General features: G+C 54.4%; 1 protein-coding gene across 3 annotated transcripts in view; it reads left to right on the forward strand.

Annotated features, from left to right (window-relative positions):
* The window catches only part of LOC140502747 (glutathione hydrolase 1 proenzyme-like), a 63,742-nt gene that overhangs the window by 34,506 nt on the left and 10,206 nt on the right, over positions 1-19,030 (forward strand). For 2 of the 3 annotated variants that reach the window (XM_072606716.1, XM_072606718.1), the window contains 4 exons: positions 13,754-13,831; positions 16,746-16,897; positions 17,173-17,340; positions 18,852-18,982. In XM_072606716.1, the coding sequence (XP_072462817.1) occupies positions 17,177-17,340; positions 18,852-18,982 (295 nt within the window). In that variant the 5' untranslated portion in view covers positions 13,754-13,831; positions 16,746-16,897; positions 17,173-17,176. The remainder of the gene's footprint in view (positions 1-13,753; positions 13,832-16,745; positions 16,898-17,172; positions 17,341-18,851; positions 18,983-19,030) is intronic. The other variant, XM_072606717.1, reaches the window with a different exon arrangement.

Consider the following 19,030-nt stretch of genomic DNA (forward strand, 5'->3'; position numbering starts at 1 on the left):
TGGCTAAACAGGTAGGATAGAAAGGAAAACATATCTACTTGGAATAGCAGGAAACCAGTGACTAAACAAAGCATTTTGGACTGAGGCTGGATTTGAGTTTACATCTTTATGACTTCCAAGGCAGTTAGGTGGCCCAGTGGATAAAGTGCCAGGCATGGAATCAGGAAGACTCATCTTCCTGAGTTCCAATCTGGCCTCAGACACTTCCTAGCTGTGGAACCCTGGGCAAGTCACTTAACACTGTCTGCCTCAGTTTCTTCATCTGTAAAATAAACTGCCCAAAAGTAAAAGGGGAAAAGGAAGGCATCTCCATGAGTACACAGTGTCAAAGTCCAGAAAGTCAGAAGCAGAGTCAGGAGGGAAATGGAGATTGCGTCACCTGAGCCTCTGCCCAAAATGGAGGCCCCAGGAAGAGAAGGGGGCCAAGATAGTAGGGGAATGTTCCAGGTTGAGAAAGCCACAGGGATGGCTAAATGTTCCAGGGCAAGAAGGCCTGGAGTGCTAAACAAAGTTGGAAGATGAGGAAGGCAGTGGCAGAAGAGTAGTTTTGAAGTTAGACAGCCAGGAACGGGGCCAGGAGGATGTCACAAAAGATAGAATCCAGGACAAGTAAGAACAGAAAGGAAAATGAGTCAGTCATCTGGTGAGAGTGAGAGATAGCAAATGGGCAAAATGAGAACAACCCTTGGTTCTGTATGATATTAAAATACCTAGATCTGTATCCAAAAGAGATCAAAGAAAAGGAAAAATGATCTATTTGTACAAAAATACTTACAGAAACTCTTTTTGTAGTGTTAAAGAATTGGAAATTGAAGGATCAAATAAATATTGAAGCAGAAGCTTAAATAGTTTGGTCACGTCATGAGAAGATGTGACTCATTGGAAAAGACCCTGATGTTGGGAAACTGCCAGGCCTAGAGGCCTGAGGGCTACCGAGTCTTCTTACCTCACCTCCCGAGGTCTTCGGTTGGCCAAACCGGATGCTCGTATGAGAGAAAGGACGTTCCAGAGTCGAACAAGGGTTGAGCTTTATTTCAGGGTCTAGTTACAAGTGCAGGGGAATTCTTCCTTAGGAGGGAGTGAAGAATCTCCCAAGGAGGCAAAGATCTTACAATAAGAGATTGGAAGTAGTAGTGTAAGTGGGGAGAGAGGGGGAGGGGAGAGAGGAGAGAGGAAAAGCGGAGCCTTGTTGTCCTGTCCGCTCCGCCCAAGAGAACTTTCAGGCTTTCCTGATCCTACTTAAACTCTTCAGCAGCATAGTTTGCATCTGAATACCGTGCTGTTAGATAACAATAGTGTGCCCAGATCCGGGACAATCTCGAGGGCGGGGAGAGCTCTCTCCCATCACGTTTCTCACGGGAAGAGGCGGAAATACACGAGATAGCTCGGTTCACCTCGATTCCCAGCCATTTCCTGGGGGGTCTCGTGAGAACTCTAAGATTTAGAAGTTCCCACCTTTACCCGCCTGAGACTGTCCACGTGGAATTGAACTTCCAACCCTAGCAGGAAACATTGAAAGCAAAAGGAGAAGGGGACGGCAGAGGGTGAGATGGAAGATAGTATGGCAGAAACAATGAACAAGAACTTGGACAAACTATGTATGGTAGATATGGTGGTGGTCAGAAGGGAGGCAGACATGACGGGACAACTCAACAACAAGGAGCTTGTTCACTAGAACTGGAGGCCATGTTTCCTTCTGCTGTTAATGGTGACTCATCTTCTGATGTTCCAAGTCTTTGAGAGTCCTTCTTCCTGAGATCTTTGGTAATTTCATCTTATTTTCCCCTTTTGTTTACTTCCTGACTCTCTGCCCTCTCACGTCTCCTCCCACTCTGGGCAATTCACAGATCACCAGCCTAGATCTTTGCCCCAACTGCCTACTGGGTGGTCAGAAGTTGCCCCAATGAGGTGCAGGGCTATTTTCCTCAGACTCTTCCCCCCCCTCCCCAAATATCCCAGGGCCTGCCTTGTTCCCTTTGTTGTTCAGTTTTCTGGCCCAGCACTGACAGGTCAGAGCCTGCTGAACTGGTGGTACTCCCTTGATTTATATAGTTTAGGTCTCCAGATCCAGGGTACGGAGGGTGGGGGAAGGGGACACTTGAGCTCTGTTTCAAGTCCAGACACATGACCTGTTCTTTTCCTCTGTTTCTCCATTCTCCTGTGTTCGGCCTAATTGCTGTGGGTTTCCCGAGTCTTCTTACCTTAGTCCAGGCCTTCAGTGGCCAGACGGATAAACATATCGAGAGAAGAGACTTTCCAGAGTCAAACAAGGGTTAGGCTTTATTCGGGGTCTTGGTTACATGTCCATATGCAGGCGAGTTTTTCCCCAGGAGAAAAGGGACCCTCCTCCTCCTTAAGGAGCAAGGATCATATAGCAAGAGGATGAGCGTGGAAGAGGGGAGGGACCCTCTTCCCTCCAAGGACCCCACCGCAAAAGGGGGGCTGCCTCAGGCTTTCCTGTCCCTACTTAAGCTCTCCCAGCCACATAGTTTGCACGTGAATACTGTGCATGCTCTCAGCCCCTAGCTAATTAACAACAGGTATGCTCAGACCACGGACCAATCTCAAGGGTGGGATGCTCTCCCCAGCAAGTTTCCACTGAGAAGAGGTGGAAGTACAAGATAGCTCATGTTTCACTCCTCAATTCCTAGCTGTTCCTTGGGGGACCTCGTGAGAGCTCTGAGGTTTAGAAGCCCTCACTTTTACCTGCCTGAAACTGTTCACGTGAAAACTGAGCTTACACCCCAACACTCCTGTAAGATGTTTTGCAACACAGAACTCTGTCTAGTCTGAAGCCTGACTCTCCACAGCCCTGAAAAGAAGGAAGGGGGTCAGGGAGTATTGTTGGTTTTTATTTCAAGCTTGTGGGTTGGTCCCTGACTGGGTTACTGCCATCTTGCTTCAGGTAGGGTTATGGGTGGTGGTCCAAGGGGTACTGAGTGAGTTCAGGGTAAGTGTAAGTTCATGGGCTTTTTTTTAACCTCCTTTTATATTCTGGATATCCTAGACCCTGAAGACAGCTGATGTTGCTTTATCTTTGGTGCAGTATTTCTGTTATGGAGGGGTTTGAGAGCTTATGGGGATCAGAGAAAATGTCTAGTATACCATCTCATTGGTTGATGACCCAGGCTCCTGTCAAAAGTCATTGATTTCTGGCTTCTCCAATGTTTGCTCATCTCTACATTTTCCTTGTCATTTAACTTTCTGTTCAATTTTTCCAGCTTTGAAAGAGGAACATTAAAGTCTCCTACAGTTATTGCATTATTATTTTTTTTGCAATTCAATTTCTTTTTATTTTATTAGATACAATTTCATCTGTTGCACATCTCTTTAGAATTGATATTAGTTAATTTCTGAGGGTTAAACACAATATAATCTTAACTTTCTCCGTCCCTCGATATTGCAAATTTTTGTTTCTGCTTTCTCTGATAGCATAATGATGAATCCTGTGGGATGGGGAAGGAGGGCACAAACATTGATTAAGCCTATTATGTGACAGGCACTGTGCTAAACACTTTAAAAGAATTTTATTTGATCCTTACAGATGAGGAAACTGAGGCAGCGACAATGAACTGACCCAGCTAGTAAGTGTCTGGGTACAAATTTGAACTCAAGTCTTCCTTGCTCCAGTTCCAGCACTATCCATTGCACCATCTTGGAGGGCAAGGATTGTGTGTTTTTTGGGGGGGGTTTGCATGTCCTCATCTGTCCCACTAGTTCCTGGCTTATGCTAGGCACCTAATGAGAGCTGGTTCAGCAGAATGAAGATGGTGTCTGAGATGCTGCTAGAATTTGTGCAGCAGCAGCTGACCACGGGGGGCTGGAGCTGAGGTGAGAGATAAGGATAAGATGGATGAGGAGATGAGGGAGTCAGGGGTAGAGAATGGCAGCTGAAGAGGTCACCAGGAAAGGCCTACAAGCTCCCAGGATGGAGCCTTGGTGGATGAGCACACTGAGGAGGCAGAGTGGGAAGGGACAGGAGACTGAAAAGGAGCAGTCAGACAGGACCCAGGAAAACCAAGAAGGAGCAGTAACCAGGAAGGCCTGGGAGGCCATGGCCCCTGGAGGAACTTGATGGTGGTGCTAAAGTCAGCAGAGAGGGCAGGAGGAGGAGGACTGAGAAAGGGCTCGCCAGGAGTAACCTTGGGGAGGACAGTGACATCTGAGCTGCCGAGGAGCCAGAGTGCCCTGGCTGAGTCTGGCCACTGCTGTCCAAAGGACCAGCCTTGGGGCTACTGGGCTTCAGGGAGAGCACGTCAGACCAGCTAGATGGCTTAACTTCCTCTAACACTGTGGAGTCATATAGGAGAGGAAACAGTTAAGGTTGATGGTGGGGATGTAACCCAGGGTTGGACTTCGCCAAAGTTTCACTGCTGGGAGGAAGGACAAGAGATTACAAGGAGAAAGGAAGCTGAATTGGCCAACCCTGTATTTCATCCTGGGAAGGGAGGAGAGTGAGGGGTTGGATGAGGCTGAGAGATGAGAGAGAGAACTTACAGGTATAAGAGATGGGGAAGCTGAGGCTACCCAGAGAGGAGAAGGGGCCTGGACTAGTCCATGGTCAAGGTCTGGCTATGGGTAGTGGCAGAGGTTCTGGGGGCAGTGCCTGGGGCCAGTGCTTAGAGATCCTGTCCCTCCTGGAGAACCAGCTGTTGGGGAGACTTTGTCCCCCACCTCTGCCCCCAGGCTCCAGGAAGATTGACAGCTCCCCTTGCCTCAAAGCCCTGAACTAAAGGTCAGAGTCTGATTGGGGAGGGAGAGGGAAGGGGGGAATGAGCCGGGCTTTGAGGAGGCTAATGCCCTCTGCCCTCCTTCTCTGCTCCCGAGGGCACTGCAAAGGGGCATTCACACCCTTGTGTAGGTGTTAATGGGTCACTTGGAATTAATGCCTTACCCTGCCCCTAACTCACCTGCCAAAATAGTTTCCTGGGCTCCCATTGGGTCACATGGTCTTCAGGTCCCTGGTGGTTTCTAGGCCGGACGCTTCAAGGTGAGATGGACCTTAGGAACACCTCCTTTAGTTCCTGTAAATCTGAGAATCACCCAGGCATTTATTAAGCCCCTACTAGGGGTCAGTCACTTTCCAGGGGACTCTGGGAGAGCCTCTGATCATGTGGCACCAGTGAAAGGGGTGTGGCCAGCTCACTGATGACTGGCACTCAGAACCAAACACAGTCCCCAAGAGGAGGGCTGACCAGGGCTGAGGACAGTCAGTCAGGTGCCTCCCTGGTCCTGGAAGCCAAAGCTTTGGGGCTGACACTCCACCTGGATCCCCAAATCATCTTCAAAGTGCCTGTTGCTTCTCCCTCCTTCCCCAATCTGAGCCTTTTGGAGCTGATTTGTTCAGACCCATCCTGAAGCTCCAGCCTGTCCAGAGCCTTTTCTGTCCTGACTGTCATCTAGTCCATCAGTCCCTGAGCATTTATGAAACACTTTCTGTGCGCCTGACCTTGTGCTATGCTCTGCTGTGAGTAAAAAAGAAGGCACAGCCAGAGGCCCTGCCTCAAATACATGCAAACAGCTCCTTGGATGGATGGTGATCTCGAGTGGAAGGCATTGGTAGCTGGGGAATGAGGGAGAGTTCCTGCAAACTGAGTCTAGGAGGAAGTAACCTTTGGGCTTTTAGCCAAGTCTCTGACCACTGCATTACACAGCCCATACCCCGGAACACCCCCTGGAGACCTTCTGCCCTGTCCACAAGAACCCATTACCAGAGACTCTTGGAGTCTGGCCATCCAGCTGGGGCTGAAACCATTCAGAGTTGCTTGGGTCAAAAGCCTTTCCAAAGCCTGAGTAAACCCAATCTATGTGGCCCCTCCCCATCCATCAGCGCCATCCTCGAGGGAGTCCCTAGAGCCAGCCTCGAGGAAGGTAGGAATCTGTTCTCTGGGGAGGGTATAAAGTGGGGTTTGGGCACTAAGGACTATGAAACAACCAGGTTGGCAGGTGGGCAGGGCCAAGAGCTGAGCCTCAGTGAGAGGCTCTGAGTGGCAGAGGCAGGAGGAAGTGATGGGGGGTGGGGCAATGTTGGGAGAGATAAGGCTTTGAACCCGCCATCAAGGAGGCCTTGGGCCATTGAAGAGGCCTGTTTTCCTGGAATGTGGAGATGTGTGTGAAGGAAGTAATGGGAGGGAAGAAAGGCTTGAAGGCAGCTTTACCACCAGAGACATTGGATATTCTTGGGGTAGAGGTCAGGTGGGCCCTTTGGCAGCTCTCTCCATGGGGAATCTGGTTGGGAGGGGCAAGGAGATGCTGGAAGGGGGGAGACCTGCTGCTGGATGGGGGTGATTAGGGCTTGATCTCGGGTGGGACCCTGGGGGAGGTGAGTCATGTGACCTGGCACACAATTAGATATGGGAATGAGGAAGCCTAAGGAAGACTGCTACTAATGAGTAACACTACTGCTATGATCCCCATTTCTACAGCTGAGAAAACTGAGGCAGGAAAACAGGTCAGGTGTACCTGTCTCCAGGCCCAACACTATCCACTCTGGCGCCCCCTAGCTGCTCATTCAGGTAGAGTGAAGGCTGTGAGTCTGCGTGATGGGGAAGATGGTGGTGTTCTTGGTGATAGCAGGGAGCTCAGGAGAGGAACAGGAATGGGGTTGGGGGGAGATCATGAGTTTTATTTTAGATCTGTTGAGTTTTGGGGGCAGTGTGAGTTTGAGGTGTCTAATAGGCAGCTGGTGATATGGGATTGGAGTTGTGGGAAAACACTGGAGCCTCATATTTGGACCTTGGAGTCCCCAGCAAAGAGATGAAAACTGAATCCCCGGGAGTGGATGAAATCACTAAGGGAGAGAGCGGAGGAAGAGAAGAGAAGAGAAGAGACCACAGGACAAAGCCTTGGGTGGTACTCAGGTTAGTGGGAGTAACTTGGACGAAGATCCAGAAAAGGAGATTTTCCAGGGGGCCATCGACAGGCAGGAAGGGAACCGGAACAGGTCAACAGCAAGCCAGAGAGGAGAGAGTGTCTCAGAGAAGGAGCTGAGGGACACAGCAGAGAGGCCAGGGAGGAGAAGGGTCCAGCCCACTGGAGCATGGGGGGTGGGAGGGTATGGCCCATGTTCTTGGTGCAGTTCAGGCAAATGGGGAGTGTTTCCAGACTGCCAGGGAAGGAGAAGTAAGGAGGAGTGTGCGTGTGTGAGGAGGAGAGAAAAGCATGGCTAGCTCTTTCTGGGACCTTCTGGGTGTCCTTCAGTCCTGGGTTTGAGAAGTCTGATGTTGCATTCTGGAGAGAATGTGGGTAGGAATGGTGGAATCCCAGAACGTCAGAGGTAGAAAGACCCTGAGTGAGCGGGAACACCCAGCCCCTAAACCAGCCCCAGTGCCCACTCAGTTTTGGAGTGCTCAACTAGAGTCTTCCCTTTGGAGTTCCTGGCCCAGCCTGCTGGGGCCAAGCAAGACCAAGGCTGGTCCCTTCTCCTCAGGGCAGTCCCTTCAGATACTTTCCAACTGTCCTGCCCACTGCCCCTCACATCTGCGTCTTCTCTACAGGTTAATGAGCTCAACTGAGTCCCTCCAACTGAGGATGGGGACTCAGGGAGGGGATGGGAGCTCAGTGAGGGGGATGGTGGCTCAGTGAGGAGGATGGGGGGTCAGTGAGGGGTATGGGGGCTCAGGGAGGGGATGAGAGTTCAGTGAGGGGGAGGGGGGCTCAGTGAGAAGGATGGAGGCTCAGGGAGGGAGATGGGGGCTCAGGGAGGGATTGAGGGCTCAGACATTCAGGGGGGCTCAGTCAGTGAAGAATTTGGGGGGCACTTGATGAGGAGGCAGGAGCATAGTAAACACAGAAGGCTTTGGCAGGAGTTTGGGCTGCTGGGGAGGGTGGTGCAGATCTGGGGGCCCCCAGCCTGGCGCCAGTGAGGAGCTTGGGCTGCCCAGACAGTGTAGGCATGGACTCATGGAGGGCATGTAGCAGGGTTCTAATGAGGGGTAATTAGGAGCACTGGGGTGCTGCCTGGCACAGCTCCCCTGCCCACATGGGCTCCACCCCAGTGGACTCTGGGCTTCCTGTCCCCAAGCTAGGCTTGAGCTGGCTGCTGCAGTAGGGCCAGGCTCTCTCCTAGTTAGTGCCTTCTGTGGTCCCTTCTTCACCTCTAGACAGTGGCTTGGGCTTGGATGACCCAGCTCCCTTCCCCCTCCCCTTCTCTTTTTCTGACTGTCCTTGCCCAGCTCCTGACTCTCCTCCTGTTTCTCCAACCATCCCTTCTCCAGCTTCTAGGCCCTGGGGGGAGGGGTGGTGCACCCCCTCCCTCCCTCCCAGACTGTTCTCTTGGTGACCTCACCACTGTCTCTCATTGCTTTAATCATTACTTGCATGCAGGTGCCTCCCAGATCTGTATCATAGCCCCAGCACCCCCGGAGTTGGAGCCAGGCACACAGAGTCCTGGGAATGAATCCTCGAAGCGTTCCCTGGTAGGATCTGGCTTTAAATTCTGCCTTGGACACTTACTGCTACCTCCACCCTCCTCCTCATCTATAAAGGGACCCCTTTGGTTCCCACTCCCTGACTTAGAACTCTCCTCCCTTGGATCCTGGAGATCCCCTGAATGGGGAGGACATCCTACAGGGGAAACACTCCATGGATGGGGAAAGCTCTGTTTTCATGGAACTTTTCCTGGGAGAGATCCTTAGCTTCCCTTTTCCACCCCTCCCCCCATTGCTGTGCAACTCCAGGGAGGGCATTTGGTGTCTCTGGGCTTCCGGATGTGGGAGAACAAGATCAGTTTGTAGTTTTGGTGGGAATTGTAGCATGGGGAAGGGCAGAGCTGGTTCTTTCTTTGGCTCTGGGAGGATGCTGAGGGGGATCAGGTGGAGCTCTATGGGGCCAGCCCTGCGGCTGTGCCTGGAAGGAAGGAAGGAAGGAAGAAAAGAGAAATTGATTGGAGGAGACACTACAGAAGTGAAGTTGTCAGGCCTTGGCATCATATTGGATATGAGGGTGAGAGAGAAAGGAGTCTGGGAAGCGCCTGAGGGTGGAGGCATTGAGAGAGTTTTTAGGGGGGAAGATCATGAGTTCTGTTTTGGGTGTGTTGAGTTTGAGAGTTCTACTGGGCTCCCAGTTTGTGGTGTCCAGGATAGGTGAGGAGTGGTTATTTGGACATAGCTTTGCCATATTTTTATATTCATTCATCCTCCATGCCTGCCTGGCTCCCATCTGCTGCACATTTCTTTGGAAAATTTCACCTCACCTTCCTTTCTAAAGGTGTCTTTTCCTCTCTCTTCCCCAGAGAGCCATCCCATGAAACAAAGAGTAAAAACAAGAGAGGGGAAAAGGCTGATATTAAAAAGAGCTGGTCTTTCTCTAGTACTTTACACAAAGGTTGTTTGAAGCTCTCCACAGCCCTGGCAGGTATCTCCATTTTATAGGTGAGGAAATGAATAGGGATAGAGGGTATGAGGTGTTCAGGGAGGCCCAGCCCCTCTGAGTTGTGGGCTGCTCATCCACTTTGGGTGTCCACCTCTCTCCCAGCTCTCACCCATGGCTCCAAGAAGTTGTGGCATGCACAACAGTCACCCCTTGGTGGCTGGCAGAAGGTAACCCATAGGCCTCAAATCCGTTGGTGAATCAGGGAGATGTGAAGACTTCCCCTGGGAGAATGGGTGGATGAGAACAATTTGTCCAATGGCCATGAAGGCGACTGAAGCAGGCGCTGTGGAGCACTTAGAGCTTGGTCATGGAAGATGCCAAGGTCATCCATTGCATCTCGGGCCATCATCAGTCAGCTTGACTTGTCCTACCACTGGACCTTGATGACTCTAGAGGAGAAAGTGAGGCTGATGACTTCACTCAACTCTGCCTCACTTAAATCCAATTCGTGTGCAAGTCTAGACATCACCCCATGATGTCTTTGGTCCTATTTCAAAACAAAGGGCAAACAATAAAAATAGATGAGGAACTGGAGCAAACAGAAGATGGAGGATTCACCCAGCTGGTTAAATGTCTGGGGTCAAACATGGTCTTCAGGACTCTACGACCAGTGGCTCTGGGCACTGTGCTGCTCCCTGGCTATAGCTCAGGAGGTTTGCCATCCAAGGCCGATGGTTTGCATGTAGTGTTCCCCACCCATAGGCCCCCCTACCTCTGCCAAGGAGGAAGCCAGGCTCATTCCCTCATCTACCCTGCTTTCAGTTTGGGAGTCTTGGCCTCCTGGTTCTGCTGCCTTCACTCCCCTTTGGTTCAGAGTCATTTTCCTAGATGTCTCCCCATCCTAGCCATGGGAGTGGGGTTCTTGCTGCCCCATCTGGAGGCTCAGCTGCAGGAGCCATCTTCCCTGGACAGACAGGCACTAAATGCTGTGGCTGTTGAGATGGGTTGTGATGTGGTCTTTCTTTCTCCCAATCTTGGATTTAATCTCAGGATTTTGTCCAGTCTTTCAGATGATGGCAGCCCATCATCTCAGGACTGGAGGGTCCTCTGAAGAGTGTTGCACCCAACTATGTGGGAGGCAGTCATGTCAGTGACTGTTTGGCCCACCCAGTGGGTGGTCTCAGAGGTTCCAAAGAGTGCCCCAGCATCTCTGTAGTGACCTCCAAAGGATGCTTGGGAGTGGCCAGCTTGTCCTGAGCCCCTGTGGCAGACCCTGCATGTTGCTAAGCATCCAGCTGGTGGTGGCTCCCACCAGAAGACAGCACAGGTAGACATCTCTTCCCCAACTCGAGGTCTGTGCCTGGGGCTTTGGAAGCCTCCTCTTGTGGCCATTGTCTTTCTTTGACCCCCAAGGCCAGAGGACAGTGATTTGGGAGATTTCACAGCCTCCAGTGAGGGGGAGTTCAGGGGCTTCTCTTGGCACTGGCCCCCTTGCCCTGTTTACCTCCCATCCTCTTGCTTCAAGGTACTGCTGATCTGAATCTTCCAGACTATCTCAGCCTGTTACCCAGCCAGCTGAGTGCCATCTGCTGCTGCCTGGAGCAGTGTGTCCTGGCATCTCATACTCTCTTACGTGTACCCAGTGTCCTTACTGGATGGCAGCTCTGCCCCTCCTAGTTGGCAATCCTCCCCTCCCCTGGGCTCCAAGGCCAATCCTTCTCCTGGGTGGCATCCATTCTTGTGATGCACACTTGTGACAGTTGGGAGCTCACCTACTGAGCACTGCCCCTTGGCTTTCCAGAACATTCTTAAGAGAAGAGATTTGTAGGATTCCTGAGGCCTCAGGCCTGGGGGCGGAGGGAGTGTCAGGGACATGGTCTGCTCCTCCAGACCTCAGTTTCCCACGGTTCTCCTCTTCTGAGTTTGTGGTCCCTCCTCAAGGAGCAGGGTTCTGGAGCCATCTCCAGGCCAATAGCTGAGGGTCAATAAACAGTAATTAAGGGCCTACTATGTGCCAAGCGCTGTTTAGTACCAGAGATACAAATTTGAAAAAGACAGGCAGTCTGGACCCTCAGGGATTCGATCTAAGAGCAGGCACAGTAGAGGAAGAGGGGGAAGTGGGGGGGCGGCCCAAGCAGTGGCCACAGTCTGAGCTTACTGAGTCACCTGGCCCTGTGAAAGAGCAGGACCCGAATACAAACGCTAACTCTCTGCCTAGCTTCCCTGGGCTTTCTGGAGTCTTCTCGCCTGGGCTGCAGATGTGTGGCTCTGACCCCAGCCCTACCACAGGCAGACTCTTTCTTTGGAGTGATGTGGTTCTGCCTCTGTGGAGGTCAGCCGGGGCTGGCCAGGCCCAGGCAGCCCCAAGTTCTGGGGGACTTCCTGGCCCCCCCTCTCCTCAGAGCCAGGCTTCCTGGAGGAGGCAGGGTTTGGAGAGAGCCTGCCAGAGGCGGGGCAAAGAGTTTGAAAGGATGGGGCAAGGAGAAGGCTGATGAGGGCCCTATGGAGGCCAGAGACCTCTGTGGTCTTTCTGGAGCCTCCTCGATTGCTGGGTGACCTGGGGCTCGGCCATTCATCACCTTCTTTGGACTAGAAAGGGAGGTATCGGTCAGCCTCTGACACCCCAGCTGCTCCTAGATTTGATGGGGGAAGGGTACATTGCACCTACCGTGTGTAGGCTAAGCACTTTGCCACTCTGAGTCCATGTTATAGATGAGTTGGGACAGGGTACTTGGAGCCTCCTGGCCAGGGCCCAAGACCCCCACGTGCCTGGGGCTGCTCCTCCAAGGGGGTCCCTGATGGTGGCCTCAGGCTCATGTCCTCTCCCCATTCATCCTGCTCTGCCTCTATATTGGGACCATCTTTTATTTTGCCAAATGATTGGACCAATGCCTCCCCCAGGGGGCAAACTGTCCCTGCCAACAAAGAGAAAAACTGGGTGGAAAATCAATGAACACTGTGCTGGTGCCTGAACTGCAGAGGAGAGGATGGAGGAGGAGGGGAGGGGAAGGGAAGGGAGGAGGGAGAGAGGAGAGGTGAGGAGGAGGCCGGCGCCTGTTAGACTCTCCATCCTTGGCCATGACTCTGGCCGCACTGGATTTGGAGTGTGTCTAGTGGCGGGCCGTGGGGGTGCGGAGTGGAGGGGGTCATTTGCTCCTCTCCTCTGACTCCCCGGCTCTTGGGGAGGGCTCAGGCTGTCAGCATTCCGTTCTCCCCTATCCGGCTCTCAACTTGTGGTCAGAGTTCCCAACTCGCAACCCCCCATTTCTCAGCAGCGCTGATTTTATTGGGACAAAAGCTTTCCACCTTTGTTTCACCAAAACATCTCTGCTATGATCTCTGAGACACCAAGAGTTAGCGCCCATGGGAGCCGCTAAGACCTGTATTCGAATCCAGTCTCGGATACTGACTTGCTGGGTAACCTTGGAGGTGTCTGTTGGATATGGGAAGCATTTGCCATTTCCTCTACCAGCACATTTTCTAGATGAGAAGACTGAGGCAAACAGGGTAAAATGATTTGCTCAGGGTCACCCACCTAGAAAAGGTCTGAGGCTGGATTTGAACTTGGGTCCTCCTGACTCCCAGGCCTGGAGTTAGTATTCCCTTCCTCCCCCCCCTGTCTTTCTCTCCCCCTCCCTCCTTTCTTCCATCCCTCACTCTTTCCTCTCTGTCTCTGTCTCTCTCTTCCTCCCTTCCTCCCCCCCCATTTGCTCACAGTCTCTTCCCTAGCTGGAAGTGGGAAAGATGTCCTCAGTTCATCAGCGTTCCTTTGGTTTTATTTTTAGAGGTGACCTCTCATTTTGAGGAGGGCCCTTACATTGTGAAACTCTAAGCAGAATGTTCATGTGGCCTGAGCCCTAAAGGAAATTGGGGGGGGCAGCAGGCCAGGATGTCCCATGGGTCTTCCTGTGCACCCTGACTTTCTAGGGACGCAGGCAGAGCAATCTTGAGACCCAGACCATGGGCTGACCAGGGGCTTAGCTTCCTTTCCCACAGGTGTCTGGGACTGTCCTGGGAGGTTAGGTGTCTTTGAATGGATTGGGGGCATGTGATGGGGGAGCATGTATGTGGATTGGGGGGGAGTCCCAGTGTTTCAGGAGCTGGGCGCTGAGTCCACCTCCTCTACAGGCTGAGCACGGCCCCCTCTGCCTTTGACTCCTCCCTTGGGGCAAGTTTGGAGGCTGAGCTCTGGGCCAACCCCTTAGGGATGCTTCTGGGCTGGTTGTTCAGGCCCCAGGAGGCTTAGCTGAGTCTCTACTGGGCCATATCCTGTGGAGTCTTTCTCAGTTCCTGGGGTCCTTCTCCTCCCCTCTGGGCTGGGCTCTGGGACGCTGAGGTTCACAGCTTCCTGCTCTGCCCGGTCAGGCCACCCTGCCCCCCACCCCCAGGATGCTCTGAGCAGGCCCCCCTGACCTTCACTCCCACCCTTCCCTCTCCACAGACTGCAGCAGACCAGGGTCTCTCCCTGAGGAAAGGGGGCCTTGGGAGGCCCCACACCCACCGATTTCCCAAGGCCAAGGTAAGTGCCTCTATTTTTCCAACTGGGCTGGGAGGCTAGAGACTTTGCTGTAGGGTCCTGGGCCAGTCACTGGCCTCTAGGCCTCCATACCCATCTCCCAAGACTGTTCTGAGAGCCTTCTCCAAATCTTTGGGTGGCAGGGAGAGGTGTGCAGCTCCCCCTCCCCCAGTTAGATCTTTCTGGAACGGTGGAGGATGTGTGTCTGCAGGGAGTCCCAGCTGTACTCCTGGCAACATCTGGCGAGTGGGGGCAGGGCAGGGATGTGGAGCCGGGGATGGGGGAACCAGACCCACCCCCTTAATGCTGAGCAGGAAGTGGCAGCTGGATCCCTAAGCCAGAGCCAGGGGTGGGGCTGGGGCTGTGGGGGTCTCTGATGCTCCTCTGTGAAACATGAAAAGAAGGGGAAGGGGCAGCTTCCACCCGAACCAGGGCCCTGCCTGCGGGGGGAGGGGAGCAGAGGAATCCGTCAAGATGTCCACCCACTGTGTGTCAGATAGCTTCCAAAGAAAAGGACCAGTGGGCCCTGGCCTCAGTGTGCACGCATGCCTGTACGTAGACAGGAACACACAGCATAGATACAGTGTGGTCTTTGAGGGGAGCACAAGCAGTTGTGGGGGACTAGAAAAGTCTTCATGTCTGAAATGGCCCTGAGCTGAGCCTTGAAGGGAGCTAACACTGGGCACCAGGACTAGTTAGTGCAAAGGCATGGCAATGGGAGATGGTCAGTCAAAAGTCCACTCTGTCAAGTAAGAGGTGAAGTCAGTGTGGAAGGCTTGGAAGACTGGAGTGGCCCAAGTTGGGATAGAATTTAAAGAGTGGCCAGAGCCATTTTGTGTTGGATATGGAGGTGATAGGAAGCCACTGGAGTCTACTGAGGAGCAGACAGGTGAGGAAGCTGAGGCAGGAGGAGGACACAGGCCTCCAGGGAGAGTCAGTGTGGGAGCTGGGCCTCAAGTCACCCTTTCCCACCACGACAGATGGGGCTGCCCTGGGATAGGGGGCACCAAGTCTGGAGGCCTACCCCGCATCCCCACCCAGGTGACCCTGTCATCCCTAGCAAGGAAGCAGCTCCCCTCTCCTTGGACCCCTCCGAAAACGGGAAGTTCACCACCTCTGGAGGCAGCTCCTTCCACCCTATGAGTTCCTTAGGAAGCTCTTTCTGCCCTCCTGCACTCTCCCCACCTTTGCTGCTCCCAGTCCTGCCTTGGGGATCTCTTCTTCACAAGACAGCCCCTCCTCCAGCTCTTTCTTCTCCAGGGCAAATGTCCCCAGTTCCTTCAGCCTGTCCTCATGTGCCATGGCCTCCTGGTCCTTCCCTACTCTGGCCATCACCTTCAAGCACTCCCACGCAGCCTTATCTTTCCCTCTTTGGGCTGCAGCAGCTGCCCACCCCATGCCAGGCCAGCCACACCAAGCCAGTTGTGCCAATCCAGCTGTGCCAGGCTGGCTCCACCAGGCCAGCCATGCCACTGACCAGTGGAAGGGAGCTGATCCAAGGCTCCTCCTTTGGGGGTCAAGTTACTCTTTCCCATTCTGTGCCCCAGATGGAAACAGAGACTGGTGGGCAAGGATGCCATGCCTCTGGCCACTAGGCATCCAGGTAAACCGCCCATGAGCTTCAATGGGAGCAGGCAGGCTTGGCTGCCTCCCCATCTCCTTTTTCCCAGGGGCTAATAGGACTGATCTTTGTTGGGGAGGAAGGACCTGGGCCTCAGACCCAGTGAATGTCACTGTCTAGCCCCCCACTCTACCCCTCCAGGGTTAAGGGAGTAGCCCCAGCCCTCCAGGGGCAGCCAGGGTGTTGGCAGCAAACAACTTGGGAATAGAAAGGGAAGAAGATACAGAGATGCAGAGTGAACAGAGTGACTGGGGGTGGGAGAGGCCTCAGGCAAAAGGTGAGCTGGGAATTCAGTGAGGGTAAGGTGAAGGGGGCACAACCTAGACAAAAGTTCAGAGGCTGGAGATGGAGTGTTGGGCATGTGGAACAGTAAGGTCAGTGTGGCTGGACTGGGAGGTGAGGGCGGCTGGCAAGGAACTTGGGCCTTAAGTGCCCAGCAGAGGAGTTGTTCTTTCCCCTGTGGGCATGAGAGAGCCCCCAAAGTTCTTACAGCCCGGCCCCCTGGGCAGGCCTGGCCTGGTCCAGCTGACCTTGCCTGGGCTTGCCTCTCTGAAGCTGCTGGAGATCTGCCCCTACTCTGGGAGGAAGGCTGTGGTCAGTCTGGGCACTGTCTGGCCTGGGGTGGGGTAGTCTGAGGGTCAGCACTACTGAGGGGGACTGCCAACCTTGTGTTTTCTCTTTGCCCACTTCTGAGGCCCACGCCTGAGGCCCATGCCTGAGGGGGTGGGGCTGCTGGTGCCTGGCAATGGCTGAGCTTCAGGGCAGGCAGGATTTCTGGGTGCTGAGGGGGAAGCGGCCCCCCATGGGCCCTCTGGGACAGCTCCCTCCACCCTGTGTCCATGCCATCACATGGAGTCCTCCTTCCCCTGTGCCCTGTGTCCTGTGCCCTATTACATGCTCTTCTCTGCTAGGTGGGGTCCACCCTCACTTCATAGGCTGAAGCTCACCCAGCCAGGTGCCCAGGGCGCAGGGCACCATCATGCAGCTGCAGGGGCCCCTGGAGAGTGCCAGCCTCAGACTCCAGCTTTATCTTTTCTCTTTGCCCCTCCTCAGTGCTGCTGGCATGAGCTAGGGGGGACTGAGGGGGGCCAGGGTTCAGGGGCAACAATCCTGGGGGGCCCCAGGGCCCAACTCTGTCTCCTCTCTAGGAGCTGGGAGAGGAGTGCTCTGTATCCTGGAGAGGAAGGAGTCAGACGGTCCTGTTCCCCTTCTAGGCCTGGACATCCCCACCCTCACCCTGTCTCATTGCAGGCCCCAGGGCTCCATCCACCCAGGACCATCTCTCTGGCTTTGCAGGCCCAGGTACCCCAGTAAGCCCGGGATTCTGCTCTCAGGTGACGAAGCAGGAGGGGCCCAGAGCTGAGACAGGGCAGAAAGGTGAGTGGACGTTTCTGGCCCCCAGCAGCAGCTTGGGTGAAATCCTCTGAACCCTCCAGCCTGTGTCACAGGTAAGTGTCCCCCAGAACTGGACCCCACTTTGTCCTGTGCCCAAAGCCCTGCCCTCTAGGCCCCTGCTGCCCCCACCTCCACCATGCTGCTGCATGCCTCCTCAGCACGTCTCCTAAGGGCTCTCTCCGTCCTGGAGCTGCTCTTGTGGCCCCAGGGCCTGGGGCCCTACCCTGACCCAAGCAGGACCATGGTGGGAGCCACTTCTCCTCCCTCTCTCTTCTGCCGGCCCAGTCAGGGCCCCTCCCAGCCTTGGCTTCCCACTCTGTCCCCTCAGAAAGATGAAGAAGCAGCTGGTGGTGGGGCTGGTCCTCCTGGTCATTGCAGTCATTGTGGCCCTGGTCCTGGGGCTCAGCCTGCAGCCTCGGGGCAGCCCAGAGCCTTCTCATGTCTACAGGAGAGGGGCCGTGGCAGCTGATGCCCAGAAGTGCTCCGAGATCGGGAGGTGAGTCCATGCCTGGCCAAAGCCCCCTGAGCCTGGCTGCAGGTCTGCCTCCCCTCCTGGAGATGCCCAGCCCTCATCCAGGCAGCCCCCCTGCCCCTCCACTGTCCCCTGCCAGCAGCCCATCATGCCACCCATCCTGGCAGGGGATCGCTGATCCAGGTGCCCAGGACTTTCCCCACCCACCTCATCCTGTCTGCCTTAGCAAACTTACTGGGGCTTCTGGACAAGTCCTTTCTGCTCTCTGGGCTGCCTTAGTTTCTCCTCTGTGGAATGGGTTTCCTCAGTGATTATATCCTGGGATTGGAGCTCCTCTTATGAAGGTTGCCAAGGGCTGACTGAGCAGATGACCTCCTGCTGTTTGGCCTGTCTTTGTCAGGCCCTTGAAGCTGGTGCCAGGCTCTCTGGGGCTGCCAGTGACCCAGGGACGAGGGGGGTGCTCTTCACACTGGGCAGGCTGATGGGCCCATGGCATCCATTTTTTCCTGCTGCCTAGGGTTGGGGCTGGAAGAAGGACCACCTGTCTGTGTCTGTCTGATCCCCCCACACCCTGGTCAGTCTGTCTGACCCCCTCCTTGGTCTGTGTCTGTCTGATCCCCACACCCTGGTCTGTCCCTGTCTGACACCCCTCCCCCCATCTTGGTTTGTGCCTGACGTTCCTCTGCCCCCATCTTCCCATGCTTCTCTGAATTCCTTGCCTCACCTTCTCCCTGATCCCTTAGGCACACCCCCGGCTCGGCCCCCCTTCCCCGCCCCGCCTTGTCCGTGGCTCCCACTGTGCTCTCTGGTTGCAGTGGAGTCAGAGCCAGTGGTCCTCGCTTTTGTCCCGTTGCGTCAAATTGCTTTAATGTTGCCATCCTTGGGCTGCCTCGGGGCGGGGCACGCTGAACCTGAGTCAGGAAGACTTGGGTTTGAATCTTGTCTCACAAAGTCTGCCTCAGCTCCTTCCTCTGTAAAATGGGGATGATCATTGCACCTCCCCCGGTGGGCTTTGCTGATCTTAAAGCACTCTGGAGGCTAGCGATGACCCTCTCATGTCACACAGTGTGTGGAGATGACCATGGGGCCCGCCCCGGGAGCCTCTGTCAGCAGTACCAGGGGCTTTCGGGTTGAACCCAGAGGTCACGAGGGCTGAAGCTAGGTCTGTGTTGGGATGGTCTCATTTCCTCCCTTCCTATTGTCATCATTCCATCCTTGTGGGAGCAGGCAGAGCCATGAAGACTTGAGTGCCATCTGGAATTCTGGGCGGTGTGCCCTCACTGCATCAGCCACTGTTTGTGAACATGGGTATGGTCTTTGAGCCTCTGGAGTGCTCCGTGTGGGGCTGGGGCAGCCCAGAGGAAGGCCCCTTCAGGGGATTTGTCTTTCAGCTTGGCTGTAGGGTCCTCGCTCCTAGACCTGAAGGGTCTCTGCTGCTTTCGGACTGGTGTCCCTGCTGCTCTGGATGGGGAGGGGGGAGGAGCTGGCTGATGAGGGGGCTCAGGCTCTGACCCACTCCTCTGGCGGCTGTGCAGGGACGCGCTTCAGGATGGCGGCTCAGCGGTGGACGCAGCCATTGCGGCTCTCCTCTGCATGGGGCTCATGAACCCGCACAGCATGGGCATTGGCGGGGGTCTCTACTTCACCATTTACAATAGCAGCACTGGTGAGTCTGAACAGGGTGGCTCTGGGAGACCACCGGGCAGCTCCAGAT

Source organism: Notamacropus eugenii, chromosome 4 (assembly GCF_028372415.1).
Source record: "Notamacropus eugenii isolate mMacEug1 chromosome 4, mMacEug1.pri_v2, whole genome shotgun sequence".
Classification (NCBI taxonomy): domain Eukaryota; kingdom Metazoa; phylum Chordata; class Mammalia; order Diprotodontia; family Macropodidae; genus Notamacropus; species Notamacropus eugenii.